This window comes from Ochlerotatus camptorhynchus, unplaced genomic scaffold, assembly GCF_037179485.1.
Source record: "Ochlerotatus camptorhynchus isolate MF236.1 unplaced genomic scaffold, CSIRO-AGI_Acam_v1.1 ptg000416l, whole genome shotgun sequence".
In the NCBI taxonomy this organism is placed as follows: Eukaryota; Metazoa; Arthropoda; class Insecta; order Diptera; family Culicidae; genus Ochlerotatus; species Ochlerotatus camptorhynchus.
The window spans coordinates 655,677-675,823 of NW_027040902.1; the positions used below are offsets into that span (position 1 = coordinate 655,677).

At 42.0% G+C, this 20,147-nt stretch overlaps 2 protein-coding genes across 2 annotated transcripts in view; one reads left to right on the forward strand and one right to left on the reverse strand.

The window, feature by feature from the left end:
- The window catches only part of LOC135711025 (uncharacterized), a 267,172-nt gene that overhangs the window by 197,402 nt on the left and 49,623 nt on the right, over positions 1 to 20,147 (forward strand). The window lies entirely within an intron of this gene.
- Positions 558 to 18,338, reverse strand: lolal (lola like). The gene is made up of 4 exons (XM_065233775.1): positions 18,198 to 18,338; positions 15,659 to 15,944; positions 15,512 to 15,598; positions 558 to 1,915 (listed from the first exon to the last, which is right to left on the reverse strand). The coding sequence occupies exons 2-4, from the start codon at positions 15,755 to 15,757 to the stop codon at positions 1,721 to 1,723; spliced, it is 381 nt and encodes a 126-aa protein (XP_065089847.1). The 5' UTR covers positions 15,758 to 15,944; positions 18,198 to 18,338; the 3' UTR covers positions 558 to 1,720.

The window sequence follows — 20,147 nt, forward strand, 5'->3', positions numbered from 1 at the left end:
TCCCTAGTTTGAAGTGGTTAAGACTAGGGTTCTGATGCATGGTCATTATCGGTGTTATACCTTAATTTTGTTGCTAAGGAATCCAATTTTGACTGACAAAGGGGCGCGCCTTTGGAGGGTGTTTCAACACTTCGAAAGGTATAAATAGCGGGACCTTTCAATTAGAGTCGGATCCTTGCGATAAATGCAAAAGTGGCAACTGTAAAAAAATCGAATACTTCATCATTTCTCAATAGTGATGGAGTAATACGACATGCACTAAACTAAGGACACGGGATATACTACAATAGATCAATTTACTGGTCGCAGTAGTGTTAGGTCCCGGAAAAAAATACATAAAGACAATCTTTGAAATTTTCTTATCGTAGGGTGGTCAAATTGCCCCTATGCCGAAACTGCCCAACTTTCCCCTAACCAACAGAAATTTGATAGCGTAAGTGGAGATGGGTAAGCCGTTTCGATATTCTGCTTTCGATTGTCAGCCTAACCAATCATCTAACGAAGAGACCTGTCGAACCTATTCAAGGGCTTTCGGATCTAGCAACAATATTTTGCAGTTACTTTTAATGTAATTCCTACAAAATTTTACTGTCTCGTGAAATACAATTGTGCTAACAAAAAATATATAATAATAGCAGTACACGTCTTAATCAAATAGCGTGAGATAGATGACGCAGAAATAGAGGGAAAGAAACTTATACTTTGATTCCGTTTACTTTTTATTTTCTTCTGTTTATGCAATTTAGACGATTTCACAAGAAAAAAGAAAGAAGGTATTAAAATAAAATCCGGAAGATAATCATCATCCTCTTGCAAGTGATATATATTTCCTACTTTAAAATTGATCCATTCTTTAGTATATATTCTGCACGGGTTCTCTTCCATAAATTTAATCAGATTTACTCCCGCTTTCATATCTTTTAAGTGCGCATTCCCTAATTAATTAGCACTGCATTTCCCCATTGTCGTTTCTCTCATATTTACACATTTCACCGAAAACGCGCATTTCAGGCCAAACAAAACTCGGTATGCCAATTGTCGAATGAATTCTGTTCCCTCTCTAAAAAAAAAGCAGCTCTCCTCACGCTCCATTTTCCGTCGCTTTTCATCTTTTATTCCGTACAGCCTCTAACTTGACTGTACTCTGTCAATCAACTTTTGTTATGCTTCTGTCGTTTAAGTTTTATGCAAATAAAAAGTGGGAAAAGTGCATCTTCATACGATCAAACAACTGAATAAAACTGTAGGAAGATAATTGCTCTTGTCTTCAATAATTATTGTTGTTTTGGAATTAACCGTTACTATCGGTAGTAAAAACTAAAAAAATATGCAAAAAAGATCGGTTGTCTGCCGCCCTCTTTCGCAAGTTTTTGTTGTATAATTAGAGTTTAATTTTAATATTCTTACTATACGCACGGTTGCTCGCTCACTATCTTTCGTCTAGCTCATGCGTGTGTGTATGTGTATGTGTGAGTGTGTAAGAATAGGTATACGGTTCATCAGAAAATTTACCTTAATATTTGTTGCACCGCTCGCAGCTCCATCTCAGAAATCCTAGCGAAATTTTAGTTACCATCAGCTTAATAATGTGAGGCTTATGTTTCTGTGTTTGTTCTACATGTGTATCTGTGTGACTGATTAGGAGGTTCTGGGGCCGAGCGGGGCGCATTAGGAGACGAAAGAATACGGCATAACGCAACAACACACCAGTCCTCTCCGTCTAACCCTCTCGCTTGATATTCGTAGGGGTCTCTGCGAGACCCTTGACTTTCAGTCTATCGGCGGTTTTCAAAAACGTCGGCAGTTGTTCCTGAGACACGTTCACCTCGCCGGCGTACATAAACTCTAGGATCGCCTGCAGGTGGCTGTAAGACACGTCCTTTAGGATGATGATCGGATGCTTGGAGGGGTTTTCCTGTGGGTTGAAAAGAAGAAACCAGCGATATAGAAATTATATTATTGAATTACTGTTACTGCATACAGTATGCTGTCAGATTTGATCTCACCACTACTGATAGCATGGTGCCACCTTCCTATACTGCCGTTCTACGCATATCTGTCCCATGCTACTTTTGGACGTTTATCATTTTTGCTCATAAAACAGTACTTTTTAAGGATTTTTTTTAAGGAATTTCGAATGAAAATAGAAAACATGTAATTTATACTGTATAGGCCCAGTACATCACAACATCAAGTCTAGTTGTCCAATGGAAATTCTACGCATAACTGTCTCACAAAGTTGTTCTTTACTGAATCTATCACTAACGATTTGAGTAAACGAAAGATTGAAACAGGATTTATATGATCAAAAGAAACGGTGCGAGCCATTTCAGGAAGTAGAATTTATATTTTATAATGCGTAGTATAAGGATCAACTCCGAACGGAAGAAATCGTTACTGTGCATGTTAACTCTTCCAAAGTATTTCTTGAAATCATCGAAATCCACGATCGATGATCCTATGACTCAAACTAATAAAGCACAATCTCCTTTAGGCCTACGTTCATATTGCTAAGGAGTAGCTTCGAAATCATCGTTATGTTATGGATTCCTTTGTAACAGATCTTTCCTTTATTTTTCTTTTAACTCTAGATAGAGCTGGGATTAGGGCGTAACAGCTTTTGTAAACAATGACTTCTCTCGATGATTTCTCGACAGTCATGGCTATCGCTGGCAAATCGAGACCATCATCGAGTAGGGGAAGACTAGAAGACCCCTATCCGATGAACACGTTGGTTTGTGTAGCCATGCCTTGAATTCCAAGAAGTCACCGAGACAAGTAATTGTTTACCAAGGCTGTTACGCCCTAATTCCAGCTCTATCTAGCACTTTTTTTTTTTTTTTGTTCATTAATTTATTTGATAAGGCTCAACCGAATTAACTTAACAGAGCTGAGGATTCTTGGTCACTATACAATACATCTTAAAAATATAGTCAAAAGGTACAACACAATAAACACTTTATCTTCCACTATCCAAAAAGCTTCCTCCATCAGAACTGGAGCCGCTTCCAGTAGTTTCATTGTATGGCAAACTGTTGTACGCCAACGAGGGTCAGAGCGCGTCCATTGCAGCAATGGACGCAAAACGTGGTCAGCACTCACACACTCATCACGAAACGGTTGCTTTCCAAAGTCGACGACGCATCGACCGAAAGAACTGCTGATGAAGAACAATGAGGAGGACCACACAATGGTTGCTGAAGAGAAAACAGACAATCGCGTAGCACACATCGAGAGTGGTCTGCTTTTGTCGACAGCCGAGTGAACACTCATCTAGCACTTTTATTCCATTATTATATGAAACATTAAAGCGAAGCGAAATAGATGGGGAGAGTGTAAACGCCAACTCCGTCTTAAATATTTCGTGACAAGAGGATGGGCCCTTCTTCCCACTCATTGGGACATCCTCCTGTTGGATGGCCTGTTTTTTTACCGGTTGTAGGATCCTGTTGTTGGAAGGAGATACTCATTTATCCCGTGGATGCAAGAAGTCGAGGGCCGCTTTTGCCAGTTTGCGAAATGTATGGAGAGCGAATCCGATCAGTCGACGCACCAAAATCCAAATTTTTAACTCGAACGTGAAGTCTGTGCTGTTATACGCCAGTGAAACATGGTGTGTATCAGCGGAGAACACTCAGAAGCTGTAGGTGTTTATCAACCGATGCCTGCGGTACATAATTCGTGCATGGTGGCCCCACAATTGGATCTCAAATTCCGAGCTTCATCGTTTGTGCCATCAGAAGCCGATAGAGACAGAAATTCGTGAACGGAAGTGGAGGTGGGTCGGCCACACACTTCGACGGAGCGGAAACGAAATATGCAAGCAAGCACTGGACTGGAATCCAGCAGGACATCGCAGCAGAGGCAGACCCAGAGGCTCGTGGCGGCGGAGCCTAAACAGAGAAATTAAGAACGTTGACCGAACCCCTGGAGGTGCGCAGGATCGTTAAGTAGTAAGTAAGTATGCACGTGGGCGATGTTGCCCACGGATTCACCCAAACCGTTTTTCGTCCTTCAATGGCAGGTTGAGTACAATTAGAGGTTGTTTCCGCACACTGCCGCTGAAATGCTACTATATCAGACTCAACCACGAGTATAAGCGGTTAAGTCGTCTCTTTTTTCAACGCTATCAAAGGAGGATTCAACGGCGCCTAAAATCACACCCGAAATCCTTCTGGAACTTCGTAAATGAGCAACGCAGGGAAGTCGGCTTACCCTCTTCCATGATTTTTAATGGTGAAACTGCTGGCAATCAACAAGATATTTGCAACCTGTTCTCTGCCACATTTGCTAGTGTGTTTGAAGACGAGCAACTCTCCGCTAATATCATTACTTCCGCGGCCAGTAATGTTCCTTTGGTCAACCAAACGCTTAGCGTTGTCGACGCCACTACAGATACGATTTCTAGAGCAGCATCTAAACTTAAAACTTCAGCTAAGGCTTGGCCCGGTGTTGTTCCGTCGATTAATCTTAAAAAGTAGAAGGGTCTGTGCCTAGGGGCACGAACGGAAGCTTGACGTAGGACCGCTAGTGGACGGAATAAATGTGAAGAGCATTAAGTTCTTTTAATTGATCAAATCAGGCATAACATTTGATAACGGCACAAAAGCATTTGTAAACAAACATTCTAAGGCCCTTTACACGCGAACTAAAGTACGCCCACGCAAACCAATACCACTTTCGGAAAGGTAATAGTTGCCCCTATGCGACGATGTTGTTGGTTTGCGTGGGCGTACTTTGGTTCGCGTGTAAAGGGCCTTAGAAGGTTTGTTTACAAATGCTTTTGTGCCGTTATCAAATGTTATGCCTGAAATATCTACTATCTCAACTCTTTCCGTTTTTGAATTGTAGGCGATCCAAATTTGTAGTAATCTTTATCAAAAAGAAAGTTGATTACGAGAATCAATCAAAATCACTTGCACCCCTGCTTCCAAGTTTGTGTGGTCGTTGGGGGCTTGTGGTTCTGAATATGGACAAACAAGCACAGATAAATTCTATTCCAACTCTTTACTGATGTAAGCTTGATGGCCCTGAAAAGGGCCGTTTTATCGAAGAGGACATCCATGGCCACTTACGTTTGGCGTGTTTAGAGTAGGTGACAGCATCACGGACCTAATTTTCCACGAACACCTTCAGCACACCTCGTAGATCAGACCGGAGATACGTCAGACACTGCCCCGGCGAGCCAGACGACGGATGGTGGTTACCTCGAAGAATTTGCGATGACGATTGGCACCTCCTTTGCCACGACCTACTGCTGCTATTGCTGACCACGCCGTCCGAAGCGAAAATGAGCTGATACCCGACAGCAGCGCTGCTTTATATTTTTTAGCTTAAAGCAGAATGATGTGCAACCAAGTGGTATAAAAGCTACAAAGACTCCTCCCATTATGAGTAGTTTGCTATCAAGTAGCGACACTGGCTATTTTCTTTTTGCATACACGGCGAATGAGAACGACCCAAATTTGAGTTTAGTTCACTCATAATCGCCAAAAGTGTAGGAACTCAGCGATGAGTAAATTTGTCTCATGATTTCGTGTGGAAAACCTAAAAAATCTGCCAGAAAATGAGGAGATTGACGAAAATTTTATTCAGTCTCGGAGTAGTGCCAATAGACTGAGTGAATCCAATCTTTACTTTTCTCAAATTCGGGAATTTTTCCCTGGAAAATCCTGGAAAAACCTGGGAAAACATGAGGCAAATTTACTCATCCCTGATTTCCTGCACTTTATTTCTTATTTCTGAGATAACTAAACTCAAATTTGGGTCGTTCTCATTCGCCGTGATAGATATCGGCGTCTGTGGTTTGCGTGATTACCTCTCACCCCAGCAGGCCTGTGTCCAATCTCAGTCGGCGCCATCGGCATGTTCTAAGGCATAACATCTCTGGGAGCTGCCTCCCTGGCGTCGGTAGCATTGGAGCTCAGTACGGAAAACAAATCTCGCGTCACTTTTCAATAGGTCCTATCTACATTGATCGATTCTCTTCATCGACACTCTCTTTCGTAAATAACTCGGCTTCACAAATCTGGATCAACAATATAAAAGAGCCCATCAGCATTTGTAAACAAACCGTTCCAAAGCCCTTTACTCACAAAGCGAAGGCCACCCACACAAACCAACACCATCATCGGATAGGGAAAACTTCTACCTACAAGATGTTGGTGTTGGTTTGTGTGAGCGGCCTTCGATTTGTGAGGCTTTGGAACGGTTTGTTCACAAATGCTGATGGGCTCTATTCTATTGTTGATCCAGAAATGTTTCCTGACGTCTTCGTCGAATTAGATGCTAGATTTTTGCTTCTTCCATCGAAAATATCCGGCCGTGGCGATTCAAAGTTGATCAAGGTTGATCAAAATAATTTGTATCCCTGCTTCCAGTTTGATTACATGAGCATTTTGTGTGGTCGGTGGTTCTGAATATGGACAAACAGACAGATGAATTATATTCCTACTCTTTTCTGTAATAAGCTTGGTGGCCCTGAAAAGAGCCGTTTTGTTTCCAATGTTGGTGATGATTTAACCTCCGAAACCAAACAGAGTGCGTCTCTGTCACTTCAAAAACGTAGATGACATCCATGGCCGCTTACGCTTGGCGTGTTTAGTGTAGGTGACAGCATCACGGATCTCATTTTTCAGGAACACCTTCAGCACACCTCGTAAATCAAACCGGAGATACGTCAGACACCGCCACGGCGAGCCAGACAACGGATGGTGGCTATCTCGAAGAATTTGCGTTTCGTTCTGAACATGGCGATGAGTGTGTAAACGACTTGTCACTTGCCACTTCGACTTGTTTCGTCTACTTACTACTCTCTGACGACTGTGCTGGGGAAGCAGCATATGCATGTAGGTAATTGGTGGATTTGTTAGTTAATTCGACGCTTTTGGACAATGCTGAACATTTGCCAGTTTTTCAATAGTTTCTTGTTGAAAATCAACATTTGGAAGCATTTTTATCAATGCGTAGCCATATTTCTGATCGATTGGTGATAAAATCATTGAAATTGGACCAGGGGCAGCTGAGTTATTAACGTTCAAAATCTTTCTTAATTTGTTACATGTTCCATTTTCGGTTTTCACAAAGTGTACCCCCATATAGAAATCAAAGACGTAGTCCTACGTCAAAAGAACATCACTTGTCTTTAAGATCCATGTTCCAGCTCTCTCTCTTTCCGTCTTGCTGGAAGACTGCGGATATGATTCCTGTTCATATAAAGGGAAGCAAACGTGACGTAAAAATCTACCCGAATCCCGTCGCTGAGTGCTGTATCTAAACTTTTTGAATTGGTTGTCATAGAGTCGCTAAATGCGCATTGCAAGCAATATCTAAGTATAGATCAACACGGATTCATAACTGGACATTCCACAACTACGAAACTGCTGTACCTAACGTCTTGGATCACAGAAATTTTGATTGCTCGGACCCAAACGGACGTTATTTACACAGATCTTACAGCAGCCTTCGATAAGCTTAACCACGAAATTGCGATCGCTAAGCTTGATAGGCTAGGAATCGGTGGAAATCTTTTGAGATGGTTTCGTTCATACCTCACGGAGCGCCAACCGACAGTAACTTTAGGTACTTTTTGCTCAGCAAGCTTCTGCGCAAAGTCTGGTATACCTCAGGGTAGCCATCTGGGACCATTGGTATTTCTCCTTTACTTCGACGACATTCACCACGATTATCGTTTGCAGACGATCTGAAAGTTTTTCTGCGCATTCGCTCACTCGCCGACTGCCGTTCTCTCCAAAATCAGATTGACGTCTTTGCTTACTGGTGTAGTCTAAACCGACTGGTGGTCAACCCAGCTAATTGTACAATCATTACTTTCTCATGCAAGAAACAACCGATTATTTTCAACTACAAACTACTAGGCACGACTATCGAACGGGTGCATTGCGTGACAGACTTAGGCGTTTTTCTAGACTCAAAGCTGACATACTCACACCATATATCGTATGTCGTCGACAAAGCGTCCAGAACTCTTGGCTTTGTCTTCAAGATTACTAAGAACTTCACAGACATTTACTGCTTGAAATCGCTCTATTGCTGATGAAATGTGCCCGGTTCAAAACTGCTGTTTCGTCTTTTGGTATCAGCATCGATCAATTATATCACCGAGAAACATGAAATCGCATACGCTGAGCTTAGGGAGGAAATGGCTAAGCAAGGACAGCAGACCTTTCAGCTGTCGAAACGAATCGCATTGACATCTCCAACACACTTGAGTTCTGGCGATCTTATGCGTCAACATCCATTAAAACGGCGCTGCGATGAAGGCTCACCAGCAAACCACTTGTTGGTGGTACTAAAGCAGTAACGGATGACAATGTCTTTACTGTCCCTGAACCCACCGAGCTGTTTTGGCTGTACCTTTCTCGTATACATCCGAACGTGAAATCGGAATTAATCGAGAAGCTGGTCAAAGGTTGTGTACAGTGCGATGATCCGATTAAGGTTTTGCCGCTAGTTAAAAAAGGAACCAACCTCAGTCGTATGAGTTTCATATCGTACAAAGTCGGATTGGCTCCCAAACTACGTGAAGTTGCTCTTACATCGGATACATGGCCGAAAGGAATTTTGTTGCGTGAATTTGAAGACGGTTAAAAAAACATGTGGATGCCTCGTTTGAACACGCCTGCTATCACGATCTCTCCTGTTCCGGGACCTTCCGAGTTCTCAACTTCCATCTCCGCGTTGTGAATTGGAACGCTGTAAACTAGAACGCACTGCCTGTCGCATTATGAGAGACCTCGAACTACTCGATCCAGTTGCGCTAGCTGTTTCCCGCCATCAAAATCGTTCTATTTCCTGCCATCAGCGTCGTTCTGGACCTGCGGTCGAGTTCGATGGTGGGGTCTCCCAACCATCGTCTTCAGGCAAGTATGCATACACTTGTTTTCCTCTGTTCGGAACCTAACACCACCAGTAATTGGATCTATTGTAGTATATCCCGTGTCCTTAGTTTAGTGCATGTCGTATTACTCCATCACTATTGAGAAATGATGAAGTATTCGGTTTTGATAAAATTGTCATTCTTGCCTTCATCGCAGGGAATCGATTCTAATTGAAAGGTCCCGCTATTTATACCCTTCGGAGTGTTGAAACACCCTCCAACGGCGCACTCCATTTTCAGTAAAAATTGGATTCCTTAGCAACAAAATTAAGGAATGACACCGATAATGACCATGTATCAGAACCCTAGTCTTATCCACTTCAAACTAGGGAACAACGAATAGAAGATTAGAAATCACATAGGTGAAGACTAACTAACTAATTTTTTCCTTGTTTCAAGATCATCCTCGGTGGACAAAGCCGAGTCTTGTCACTATCAACAAGGTATAAAAAGTAACAAGGACTAATATGTGTTCCTTTGATTACTGAAAAATCCTGTTTCTCTAGTTTGAAGTAGTCAGGACTAGGAATCGGTGGTAGATCTTACAATCCGTAACGTACCACGAAAAGGTGATCTACCCACGTTACGGGGCATGCATACATTAGTTACAGTAATTTTCCTGATTAGCTTCCGTGTTAGCGGCACCGGTGGTGTAGTGGTAAGCGTGATTACCTCTCACCCCAGCAGGCCTGGGTTCAATCCCAGTCGGCACCGCCGGGTGTTCTGAGGCATAACATCTCTGATCACGCCTTCCTTCGGAAGGGAAGTAAAGCCGTTGGTCCCCGGTTCATGAGTTGATGAGTCGATAGGTACACGAAACGAAAATCAATTATTTTATCCATGTGTTTCGCTTATACATTTTTGCCAAAACATCAGCCTTATACATTCCATAAGACAAACCACATAGGTCCTATAAGAATGCATAAAAGGTATGTGTGACCGCTTATACATTTCATTTGACACATGATCTTCATTAACTTTTTGCAAGGCGTCTACTTATTAGCTGACTTATACATTTCAAGAGCCACATGTGAAAAGGACATACAAGCTTTTTGTAAACAAACCTTTGTAGGCCCTCTTCTCGCCAACCGAAGGTTGCTCACGCAAACTAACTACATCATCGGAAAGGGGAAACCTTCCCCTATCCGGCGATGTTGATGGTTTGCGTTGGTGTCATATGGGTGGCGAGAAAAAGGCATAAGAATGTTTGTTTACAAAAAGCTTGTATGCCCTTTTCACATGTTGTTCTTGATTTTATGAATAATCAGCAATATAAATTTGCTAAAAGGTATAAGGAGATTTCTATCCGTGTAGGGTCCAGGTGTGGGAGCTGCCTCCCTGGCGTCGGTAGCATTGGTGCTCAGCACGGAAAACAAGATCGACGGAAAACAAATAAAAGGAAAAAAAAAAAAAGCTTCCGAGTTCCAGTGCAACACCTCAAGCATCTGCCGGTTGTTTCCAGTTGTGAAGCACTTCTGATACTGCTCATTCACAACATCCGCTTTACTGTTCGAACAATCCTAATTCATCTCCGGGACGCACAATAGACCGCTCTTTGGAAGCTTCTGGTTCCTCCAGCCCAGTCGTGCCGATTCCTACCAGCGTTCATCAGCATAGTCGTTCTGGCCCTGTGGCTGGATATGAATCAGGAGTTTTCCACCTTGCCTCTACAGGGAAGTACGATCAATATATTGACTATTCACTGCCTGATGCCGATTAAATTTTCAGCAATTCGGACTATGTTAGTCATTGTGATGATGCCTCTGTAACTCCCTATCCTGGGAACCCGGAACGCGCCGTAGAAAGCCCCGTGGAAGCCCCCAATCCCTCCGTCTCAGTCCTGCCATCAGCAGCCTTCGTTCATCATAGTCGTTCCGGACCTGCTGTCGGATGTGGAGAGGGGGTCTTCCTACCCACGGCGAGTATCCAATCAGACCTGATGATGGTCAGTTATTGCCTGATGTATCTGTGATTTCAAGGAAGAGCAGTCTTTCGATTTCTTGCCGGAAGCAGGACGTCGTGATCTTCTACCAAAACGCCGGTGGAATGAATTCTGATGTTGAAGAGTACCGCCTAGTTGTATCGGATTGTTGCTACGATGTAATTGTCCTGTGCGAAACGTGACTCGATAATCGAACGCTTTCCAGTCAAGTATTCGGTCCTGACTACGAAGTCTGTCCGTGGCGGGTTGGAGGCAAAGGCCATCGAGAACGATTCATGGAACTATGTATGTGAAGCAGATTTGGACAGCCATCAATCTGGGTGATCGCACACTATGCGCCTGATCGAGTCCGGGACAATGAACTCATCGATACTCAGTTTTCACAGTTATCGGAAGTGCCACTCCAGTTGATGAGATATTCATTATTGGTTACTTCAATCTGTCAGGCGTTTCGTGGAGTCCATCTAATAGCGGATTCCTGTATCCAGATCCTGATAGCTCTACATTTCACGCAGGATCTATTAGCCTTCTCGACAACTATAGCGCAGCAACGCTTTCTCAAATTAACCATGTAGTTAACGAAAATGATCGTATTTTGGACCTCTGCTTCGTGAGCACACAGGACAGGGCTCCATTAATTTACTCGGCTCCTTGTGCACTAACTAAGCTAGTTCCTCATCACCCTCCTCTAATTGTCACTGTTGAGGACAAACTCGTGCGTGATTTCGACGATTATCTTGGTACGGTTTCTTATGACTTCCGTAAAGCTGACCACCGTAGCATCATAGATGTATTATCTAGCATGGTATGCGAGAACATGCAAACCTTTTCACATGTCTTGGCATATGTCATTGACAGACACGTCCCGAAAAGTGTCTCACCCTCCCTGGCAGACGAGAGAGTTACGTAGGATGAAGTCAATCAAGAGAGCAGCATTGAGAATATTTACGCAGTATCGCACGCTTCCTCTGAAACTACATTATGTGAGGCTGAATCACATGTCCCAGCGAGTCAGTCGTGAATGCTTTTCAAGTTTCCAACGAGGCATCCAGCGCAAACTTAAGTTACACCCGAAATCCTTTTGAAACTACGTGAACGAGCAACGCAGAAAGACCGGCCTCCCATCGTCTATGGAATTCAACGGAGAAGTTGCTGCCACCGTTCAGGATATATGCCGCCTTTTTTCCGACAAGTTTGCCAGTGTATTCACTAATGAGATACTAACTGACGACCATATTAACCTGGCTGCCAGGAACGTTCCAGTAAATGATTAAACGCTGGGTGCAATTGATGTTAATGCTGAGATGATTTCTAAGGCCGCGACTCTGATCAAGTCATCCTTCAATCCTGGACCTGATGGAGTTCCATCTGTATTTTTGAAGGGACATATTGCTAGCTTGTTTATTCCGCTTCATCGCCTGTTCCGAATGTCTCTCTCTTGCTAGTGGAATATTTCCATCTTGCTGGAAAATTGCGCACATATTTCCCGTCCCCAAAAAAGGAAGGAAACAAGCTGTGGATAACTATAGAGGAATTACATCGTTAAGTGCCGTTTCGAAGCTATTCGAGCTAGTGATTATGGAACCGTTGCTGTCCCATTGCAAGCAGTATTTGAGTGCTGATCAACATGGGTTTACTGTCGGCCGCTCTACAACCACCAATCTGCTGTGTCTCACATCGTATATATGTCCGAAAGCATGTCGGATCGGGTTCAAACGGACGTTATTTATTCAGATCTATCCGCAGCATTCGACAAGTTGAACCATGCTATTGCGATTGCTAAACTCGGCAGGCTCGGTGTATGCGGTAATCTTCTGAGTTGGTTTCGATCATATCTTACCGGTCGGCAAATAAAGGTTGCCATAGGAGATTGCAGATCAGCTAGCTTCTTCGCCACATCAGTTATACCTGAGGGAAGCCACATGGGACCGTTATTTTTATACCGTACTTCAACGACGTGCATCTGGGCATCGAAGCTCCTCGGTTATCATATGCAGATGACCTCAAAATCTTCCTACGAGTCTGCTCCATTGTTGACGGTCACTTTCTTCAACGTCAGTTGAATGTATTCGCTAGTTGGTGCAGTTACGAAAGCCGTTGTCAACTTATCGACCTAGAACTTCTCCGGACTAGAGCCCTAACCTTGGCCGATATTCTGCAAGGAAGGACAGATTGCGACGCCATCCTGAGGCAAATTGACCTGAATGTTCAACCCCGACCGCTTCGTAATAACCTTATGCTAAGACTGCCTCTACGTCGCACAAATTATGGACACGATTTGCGGACTGCAGAAAATATTCAACAGAGTTGCATCTGTTTTCGACTTTCATAGGTATTGTGATGAGCTTCATCGAAAGTTTTCTTCTGTTTTTCGCCGGCAGGAGTAACAACTGACTATAAGATATATGTGTTTTAATGATTTTTATGTTATGACCATGCTTGAACGTATTTTTTTACTATAGTTGATAAGGTTAATATCATTGGTGCTTCATCCAGCCTGTTGATGTCAAACAACAATAAACGTACTTTTCGTCGAGCACCGAACTTTTCAGCCTCAGAGCTTTTAATATTAGGTACATGACATGTTTGGACTGTTTTCTAATTACCGAGTATGTATTGGAGGGATTTCAAGCTAAAATGTTCTGATCGCGAGATATTCGTGATCAATTACGAAATTTCGCATTAATACAGGTCTTACTGTTGATATCCATTACATTTTGTATGTAGCTTGTTGAAACAATTATCTGTATAGCAATAAAAGTAACAAACTTGTCTCGATTACAGGTCGTAGCAGCTGCGAGATTGTTCGGTCGACAGCATTAGTGCCTAATTATTCGGGACCCTTTTTAACACTGCAACAATCCATTTGAGGGATACCAGATAAAACAACAAGCGGAACACCATTTTAAAAATTATTGAGTTAAAATTATAGAGTTGGTTCGAAATGCTAACAAGAAGCTTTAGTGTTGTAATTTTTAGCTAGAGAATGATCTTTAGAAGATGGTTCATTCTCTAGCTAAAAATTATCACCCTAAAGCTTTATGTTAGCATTTCCAAACAACTCTGAAAATCGCTAACTTCGCGTATAAAGTAACAAAAAAAAACACTTTGAATGTTAAAATTATAGATTTTTGAACAATTAAAAGAATCCAACCCAAAAACAAGTGTACCTACCCATCGCGGTTCTACGCCAAGTTTCCGTTCGTGCCCCTAGGCACAAACTCTTCTACTTTTTTAAATGTGATTAGTGTCGACCCTACCATAAACTAATGACTTTCAAAAACTCAGATCAATCAGGTTAAAGGTCGGCTTCGGTACCCATTGACTGTTTTCTTCTTTTTTCCTTGATTTGTTTTCCGTCGATCTCGTTTTCCGTGCTGAGCACCAATGCTACCGACGCCAGGGAAGCAGCTCCCACACCTGGACCCTACCTATCGACCCATCAACTCATGAACCGGGGAACAACGGCTGTACTTCCCTTCCGAAGGAAGGCGTGATCAGAGATGTTATGCCTCAGAACATCAAGGCGGTGCCGACTGGGATTGAACCCAGGCCTGCTGGGGTGAGAGATAATCACGCTTACTACACCACCGGCGCCGCTATTGACTGTTTTCGGCAACTAAAATTTAAACGTTAATTTCACTATATTTTCCCATCAAAACACTTTGTTGAATGTGTTCACACGATCCCTTAAGCTGGGTTTACTGCCTATAATCGCATATCAGTCCCATATGGATAGGAAATCAAGGAAAGATGGGAGTGATATGCGATTATGGGTAGTTTAGACTAGGCAAGTCAAATGATCAACTCAGTTGAATTCAATTGGCTTGAAAAGTTGAGCCTGGTTCAACTTTTTTCAATTCAAGTGAGTTGATCAAGTCAGTTGAATGGCATGGTTTACACGTTCAATTCGCGTTCAAGTCAGTTGAATTCAACTGACTTGATCAATTAACTTGCCCTGTCTAAACCCAGCTGTAGTCTTTCAGCTTCAATCTGATTTCAGGTTTACGACTGAGCAATCCTGTTTTTGCCATATTTTCATCAACCGATGTAGACTAGTACAAATACAATAAACTATTCGGCTGATTTAGAGTTGCCGATGATAGAACAGCTGGTTGACAAGCAGTTCAAATGGAAAGGTTACCGAGGATAAAGAGGCTGCCGACAATAGTCACTCACTTGAGCACAGTTTGGAGCGTTGTAAAAACGCATTCAAACAGATTTGGACAATAAATTATTCTGTCGATTGGAATGGACAGAGAAGCAAGCAGCAGATAAATGTAAACAAACAAACACGTAATATGTGTGCGTGACGCTAAGAAAAACGCTAATAGAAGCGCGGACGCTGATTAGATTGACGAGAATACGTAAATAATTCCCCTAATTAGAAATCAACCGAATAAAAGTGGTGGGTACAACTTGGGTTATCGACCTTGACAATCACTTCTACACAGTTAGTCCTCAACGGAAATTAAACACTCCATTGCAAATGAATAAATCGGCCCTAAACTATGAGAACCACTTTTCTCAAACCCACTTGTCGGGCATTTTTGCGAAACAACAAGCCCTATTATTGATCCGGACATGGCTGTCAGAGTTCATAGTTCACCGATCGACTATGACCTATATCCTGCGAACAAATCAATACACGACATGTGATGTCCACTTACCTCCAGCAACGACTTGAAGTAAGGACTACAAGCAGATAGCACCATCTTGTGAGCTTTGCACGTCTGCCCTTCGCATGCCAGGGTTACCTAAAATAAAAAACGTAAATTTAAGTCCGAGTACATAGGCAGCACTAGAACCATACTCACATCTGTGAAGCTTTTCTCGTTACGGAGGTGCCGGAACGAGGTCACCATATTAGTTTGAAAGTCATTCCACTTGAGGAAGTACTGCTGCTGATCGGCCATTGTATATCCGATGGGTTGTCGTTTTGGGGACTTCAAATAGAGTGAACTGTTCGCTTTACGGCCTGACGGTGTGCGGTGATGTTTTTCGAGTTGGAAATTGGCAAGAAGAAGGATCAGCAACCGGCTTCCACTAACTGCTGGAAGGACCAGGAAAGGAAACCAAAGGAAAACCAAAAATAAAAGAAACCTGTAACGAGAGGCATTTGGTGAGATGCGCTGATGGATAGAAGAAATTGCATCACGCTACACATTTTCGGCCGGTACGCAATGAATGAGTTTTCCACTGGAAATCAGCAATCAAAATTGTAAAAACTGACCCCAAATAGAGAGCTTAATTATTGACGATGATGAAAAACTCCACTCGTCTTTTCTCAATTGCACCAAATCGCGCATACATTTGTCTATTGAAATGGGCGAAAAACTACACAAGGCGATTCGTCTGACACCAACACCGAGAGCCAACCTTTTGAAGGTATAACCCATTCATCGGATGCCAGCCACTTAGAAAGTCAGCGCAGAGGAAAAGAACAACAGTACGCCTGCAACCAGCGAACCGCAAATCCAATTTTTGATGGAAGAAGATACACATCCATCCGCGATGAGAGACTTTCAAGTTTTTTTTTTTTACGATATAGGTATGGTTCCTTCGTTATGAAGACTCTCTTCTCTATTCTCCTAGCACATTTGCTGCTCTCACAATGCTCACAATTGCTTTTCCTTCGGCTCCGCACTGTATATTGGTCGTACTAGGCGAACAACAATCATCGTTCTTCCAACTACTATCATATTAGTTGTAGGTAGGCAAGCATGGTGACTCTTATTCCAATGAATATCTCTTTACCTTCAGTTTTTTTTATTGCTTCTCTTTATTACCTCCGATGCTCCGATCCGTATAGAGGATAGGCTCTCTCGACTTTTGTTTATGATGGACGAAGCGAAATACATATTGTGTAATGCATTTTTCGCTGGCTTCGGTGGCCACAGCAGAGATGCCAGGTAATTTACTCTCGTGAAGCGCATTCTGCTGTTTGTTCGGAAAAGAAAATCACTGAGGTGACTATTTAAAGAATCGATAAATATTGGCTCTCTAGAGGTCCCGATACCATAATCATATCGATGGGCTGCAATCTATGGCTTAGCAGGCGTATGCTGTGGAGTTCCTTCACTGAATTCAGTTTATAGGTTAGATCAACTAATTTAGTGCTTTGTATTAATTGAATTGATTTAATTAATAATTGCGATTTATATTAATTGAAGAATATTATTTTCAAATATGCTCTGTTGTAACAGATGCAGTGGCTTGTTCGTGAAATATTGATCATGACTACAATCATGGTGATCGTTTTTTCACAAGATATTTATGCCATCGGTCACAATAGGTGTTCGCCAACTCATTATTCCGGCTTGAAAGTAGCCTGTAGGTACTGACCTGTTCATCATAACTGCTCCATTAACTGAAAGTCTCCTTAATAAAGATATAAAAAACTGTAACGAATGGGAAGCAGCAAGCTGAGAAAAACACTTTTAAACATTATTTTTCTAAATGGGTTCTTATGGCTGGGATAAGTTTTTTTTTAGATTTTCAGCCTAAAGGAGACAATATAGTTTTGGTATTTTTCACGACATTTTCTAGCCATAAAGGCAACTTTTCGCTTGCATAGTAAAGTGGTGATACTTGACAATCGATTCCAATGTCTTATTTTCGCCAAAAACTACTAATGAGACAAAATTTACTCAGTAACATGCGAACTGGCAACTCTGGTTCAAATGCGAACAGCAAAAGCACCTTCAACAACAACAACAACAACAACAGGCAATGGTGATGAAATCCAAATCCAAGGTCTTTCTGAACTTTCCATAATAATTTCGTGCAAATGGTCAAGGCATCTCCAAATACAATCTCCTTCATTGGATAGAACCATGATATGACCCTGCTTCAATTGCATCGCTCCAAAAATGCATCTGCCTGCGGAGGAAAATCCATCCAATCCCGGGCGAGCCCAAAATCGTTCGCACAAAACGGGGGCATTCTCCATTTTCCTTCAGAAAGCCCCGTTTGTGGTTGCCATCGTCCGCATCTATCTCCGCACAGCTCTGGTCTTTCTCTCGCTTCGTTCCTCCGCGTACGTGCACGGCTAATGTCAAATTTATAATCACATCAGCGGATGGCGGAGCCACACGAAAAAAAATCATATCATAACACTTGGCTAGAAAACAGCCGGACCCTTGAGCTTCTTCTGCCCTTAGCGACAAGACGAATAGCTGCTGACGGCTTCGGACGAACATCATCCATCCATGAAACAGGCGCTCCTTCTTCGCATAACCTGGCGGATGATGGCGAGATTGCACACATTCGAGGGCAGAAAATGTAAACATCGCGTACCCGAACCGACCCACTCCGGAAGGAAAATACTCCATTTTCTACGAAAAACTGATTTACCTCTTCGAAAAGTAGAAGCGGACGCTTTTTTCGGCAATTTTGCACCGTTTTTGTTGGTTGATTTTCACTGGAATTTCGACGACGACGACGACAGCGACGGGACACTATAATATGCAATCTTTCACTATGAAGAAACACTTACGTCTGCTGATGTTCGCTCTCGACTTCTCGTGGTTTATGCTCTCTCCCACGCTCACAGAATTCTCTCTCACGCAGTGTATTTCTCTCTCGACATTTTTCCGACTTCTCATCGTTCGCCTCACATCTCATTGGGCAGCAATGTCAAGGAGAACAGGTCTAGAAATGTGGATTTTTGGTCTCATTCTTTCATCCGCTGTTCTTGTCCAACGTCAAATGTGACGTAAACTCGTCAGCGCGAGAATGAAAGAGATGACCAATTTATATTACCAGGCCTGTTCTCTGTGACATTGTTTGGGCACAGGAAAAATGGTCGGCGAAAATAGGTCTGTTCTCAGACTTGCTTTAGTTCTTGTGCCGAGGGGTTTCTACCAGCGTTAATTACCGATCAATGCCAGTCAGGTTAGCGAAGATTACTCTGATTACTAACCAGCTAGTTAAAATTACTTTTTTACTTTGAAATTACTTGTATTATTCTCGATTACCGAAATTACTACGATTACTTGAATAATTTTAGTTTTTAATATTTTTTTAGGGTATAGCCTGGTACGCAGCTGAAAAGAAAACGGAAAAGTAATTTTTGAGGATTTTTCCCAAAAGAAAATTTGACAGCTATAGTCTGCTAAATTTTGAGATTATAGCTCGGATTATAGGGAGATGTCGTCAAATTGTAAAATCAACACTTATTAGTGTTTATGTGTTTATGTTGTTAATGCATCCAAAACATCAGTTTTGCAATAAACGCCAACATTACCTAACGGAATAATTGATCAGACCATTATTCCGCAAGGAAAGTGAAATTGCATTCAGAATGCGCCACCTTCATGTCTTTCCTTTACCGATTTCTTTTGAACTGCGTACTGGGTCAAGAAATGCTGAGGAAAAGTAATTTCTTTTGCATTCCGTGTCCTATCCGATAGCACATAAAAACGTCATTACTTTTCAGCTGCGTACCAGGCTTATTGAGGTAAATGCATACACACAAAAAATTATCATTGATTAAATTGAAAAAAACCATTGGTAGAATTAAAAGTTTGCGTTGGTTCTTTTTGGTAGAAAGTCTTTTGCATTCAAAACAAAAGTCAGCACACTGTCAATTCAAAAATAACTCGTTTTTTACTTTTAAAAGTAGAAACTTTTAAATCGAATTGTAGAACTGTCAAAATAAAAATCCATGTTTTTTAAATAGACTCACGAAAGGGTTTAATTTAAAATATGGGCATTTTTATCGCAAATTATACAGTTGGTGATGATGATGGTGGGAGTAGCCTTCTTTTCCGGCAAGACTGACGAGGCTGCTGAAAACACATAAATTAGTAAAATCGGAAGCAAGCTCGAAAGTATTCGAAAATTTCATCAACCTACCTTCCAAATCCCGTAACTGGAATATCCTTCCGATCCTTCCACTCGATAGCGTCAGAAGAGAAACAAGCGCGCCGGCGGATGAAAATGTAGATAACTTGAAGAAACTGCTGCTGCTCATGTTAGCTGCTGGTCTCGTTTTTTTCACATGTCCAATTTGGCGGGAAACGGTTTTTTCATTACTGTCAAAAACTTTACAATGAAGAGATTTTTGACAGTTTTTCGACTTTTATTCTAAAACATACACTTTTAAAATTACAAGCCGAAAGTGAAAAAACACTTTTAACCCAAAAGAATATGTTTTATTTTGAAAATTTTCATAGTTAAAACCGAGGGGGACGACTCTATCTACGATGCAAAAAAGATTGTGTTTTGCTGTGGCTAGCTGCGCGCACGCTGAGTAGATAGAAAGAAGATTGATGACGATTCTGAAGATTTCCTGCAAAAAAT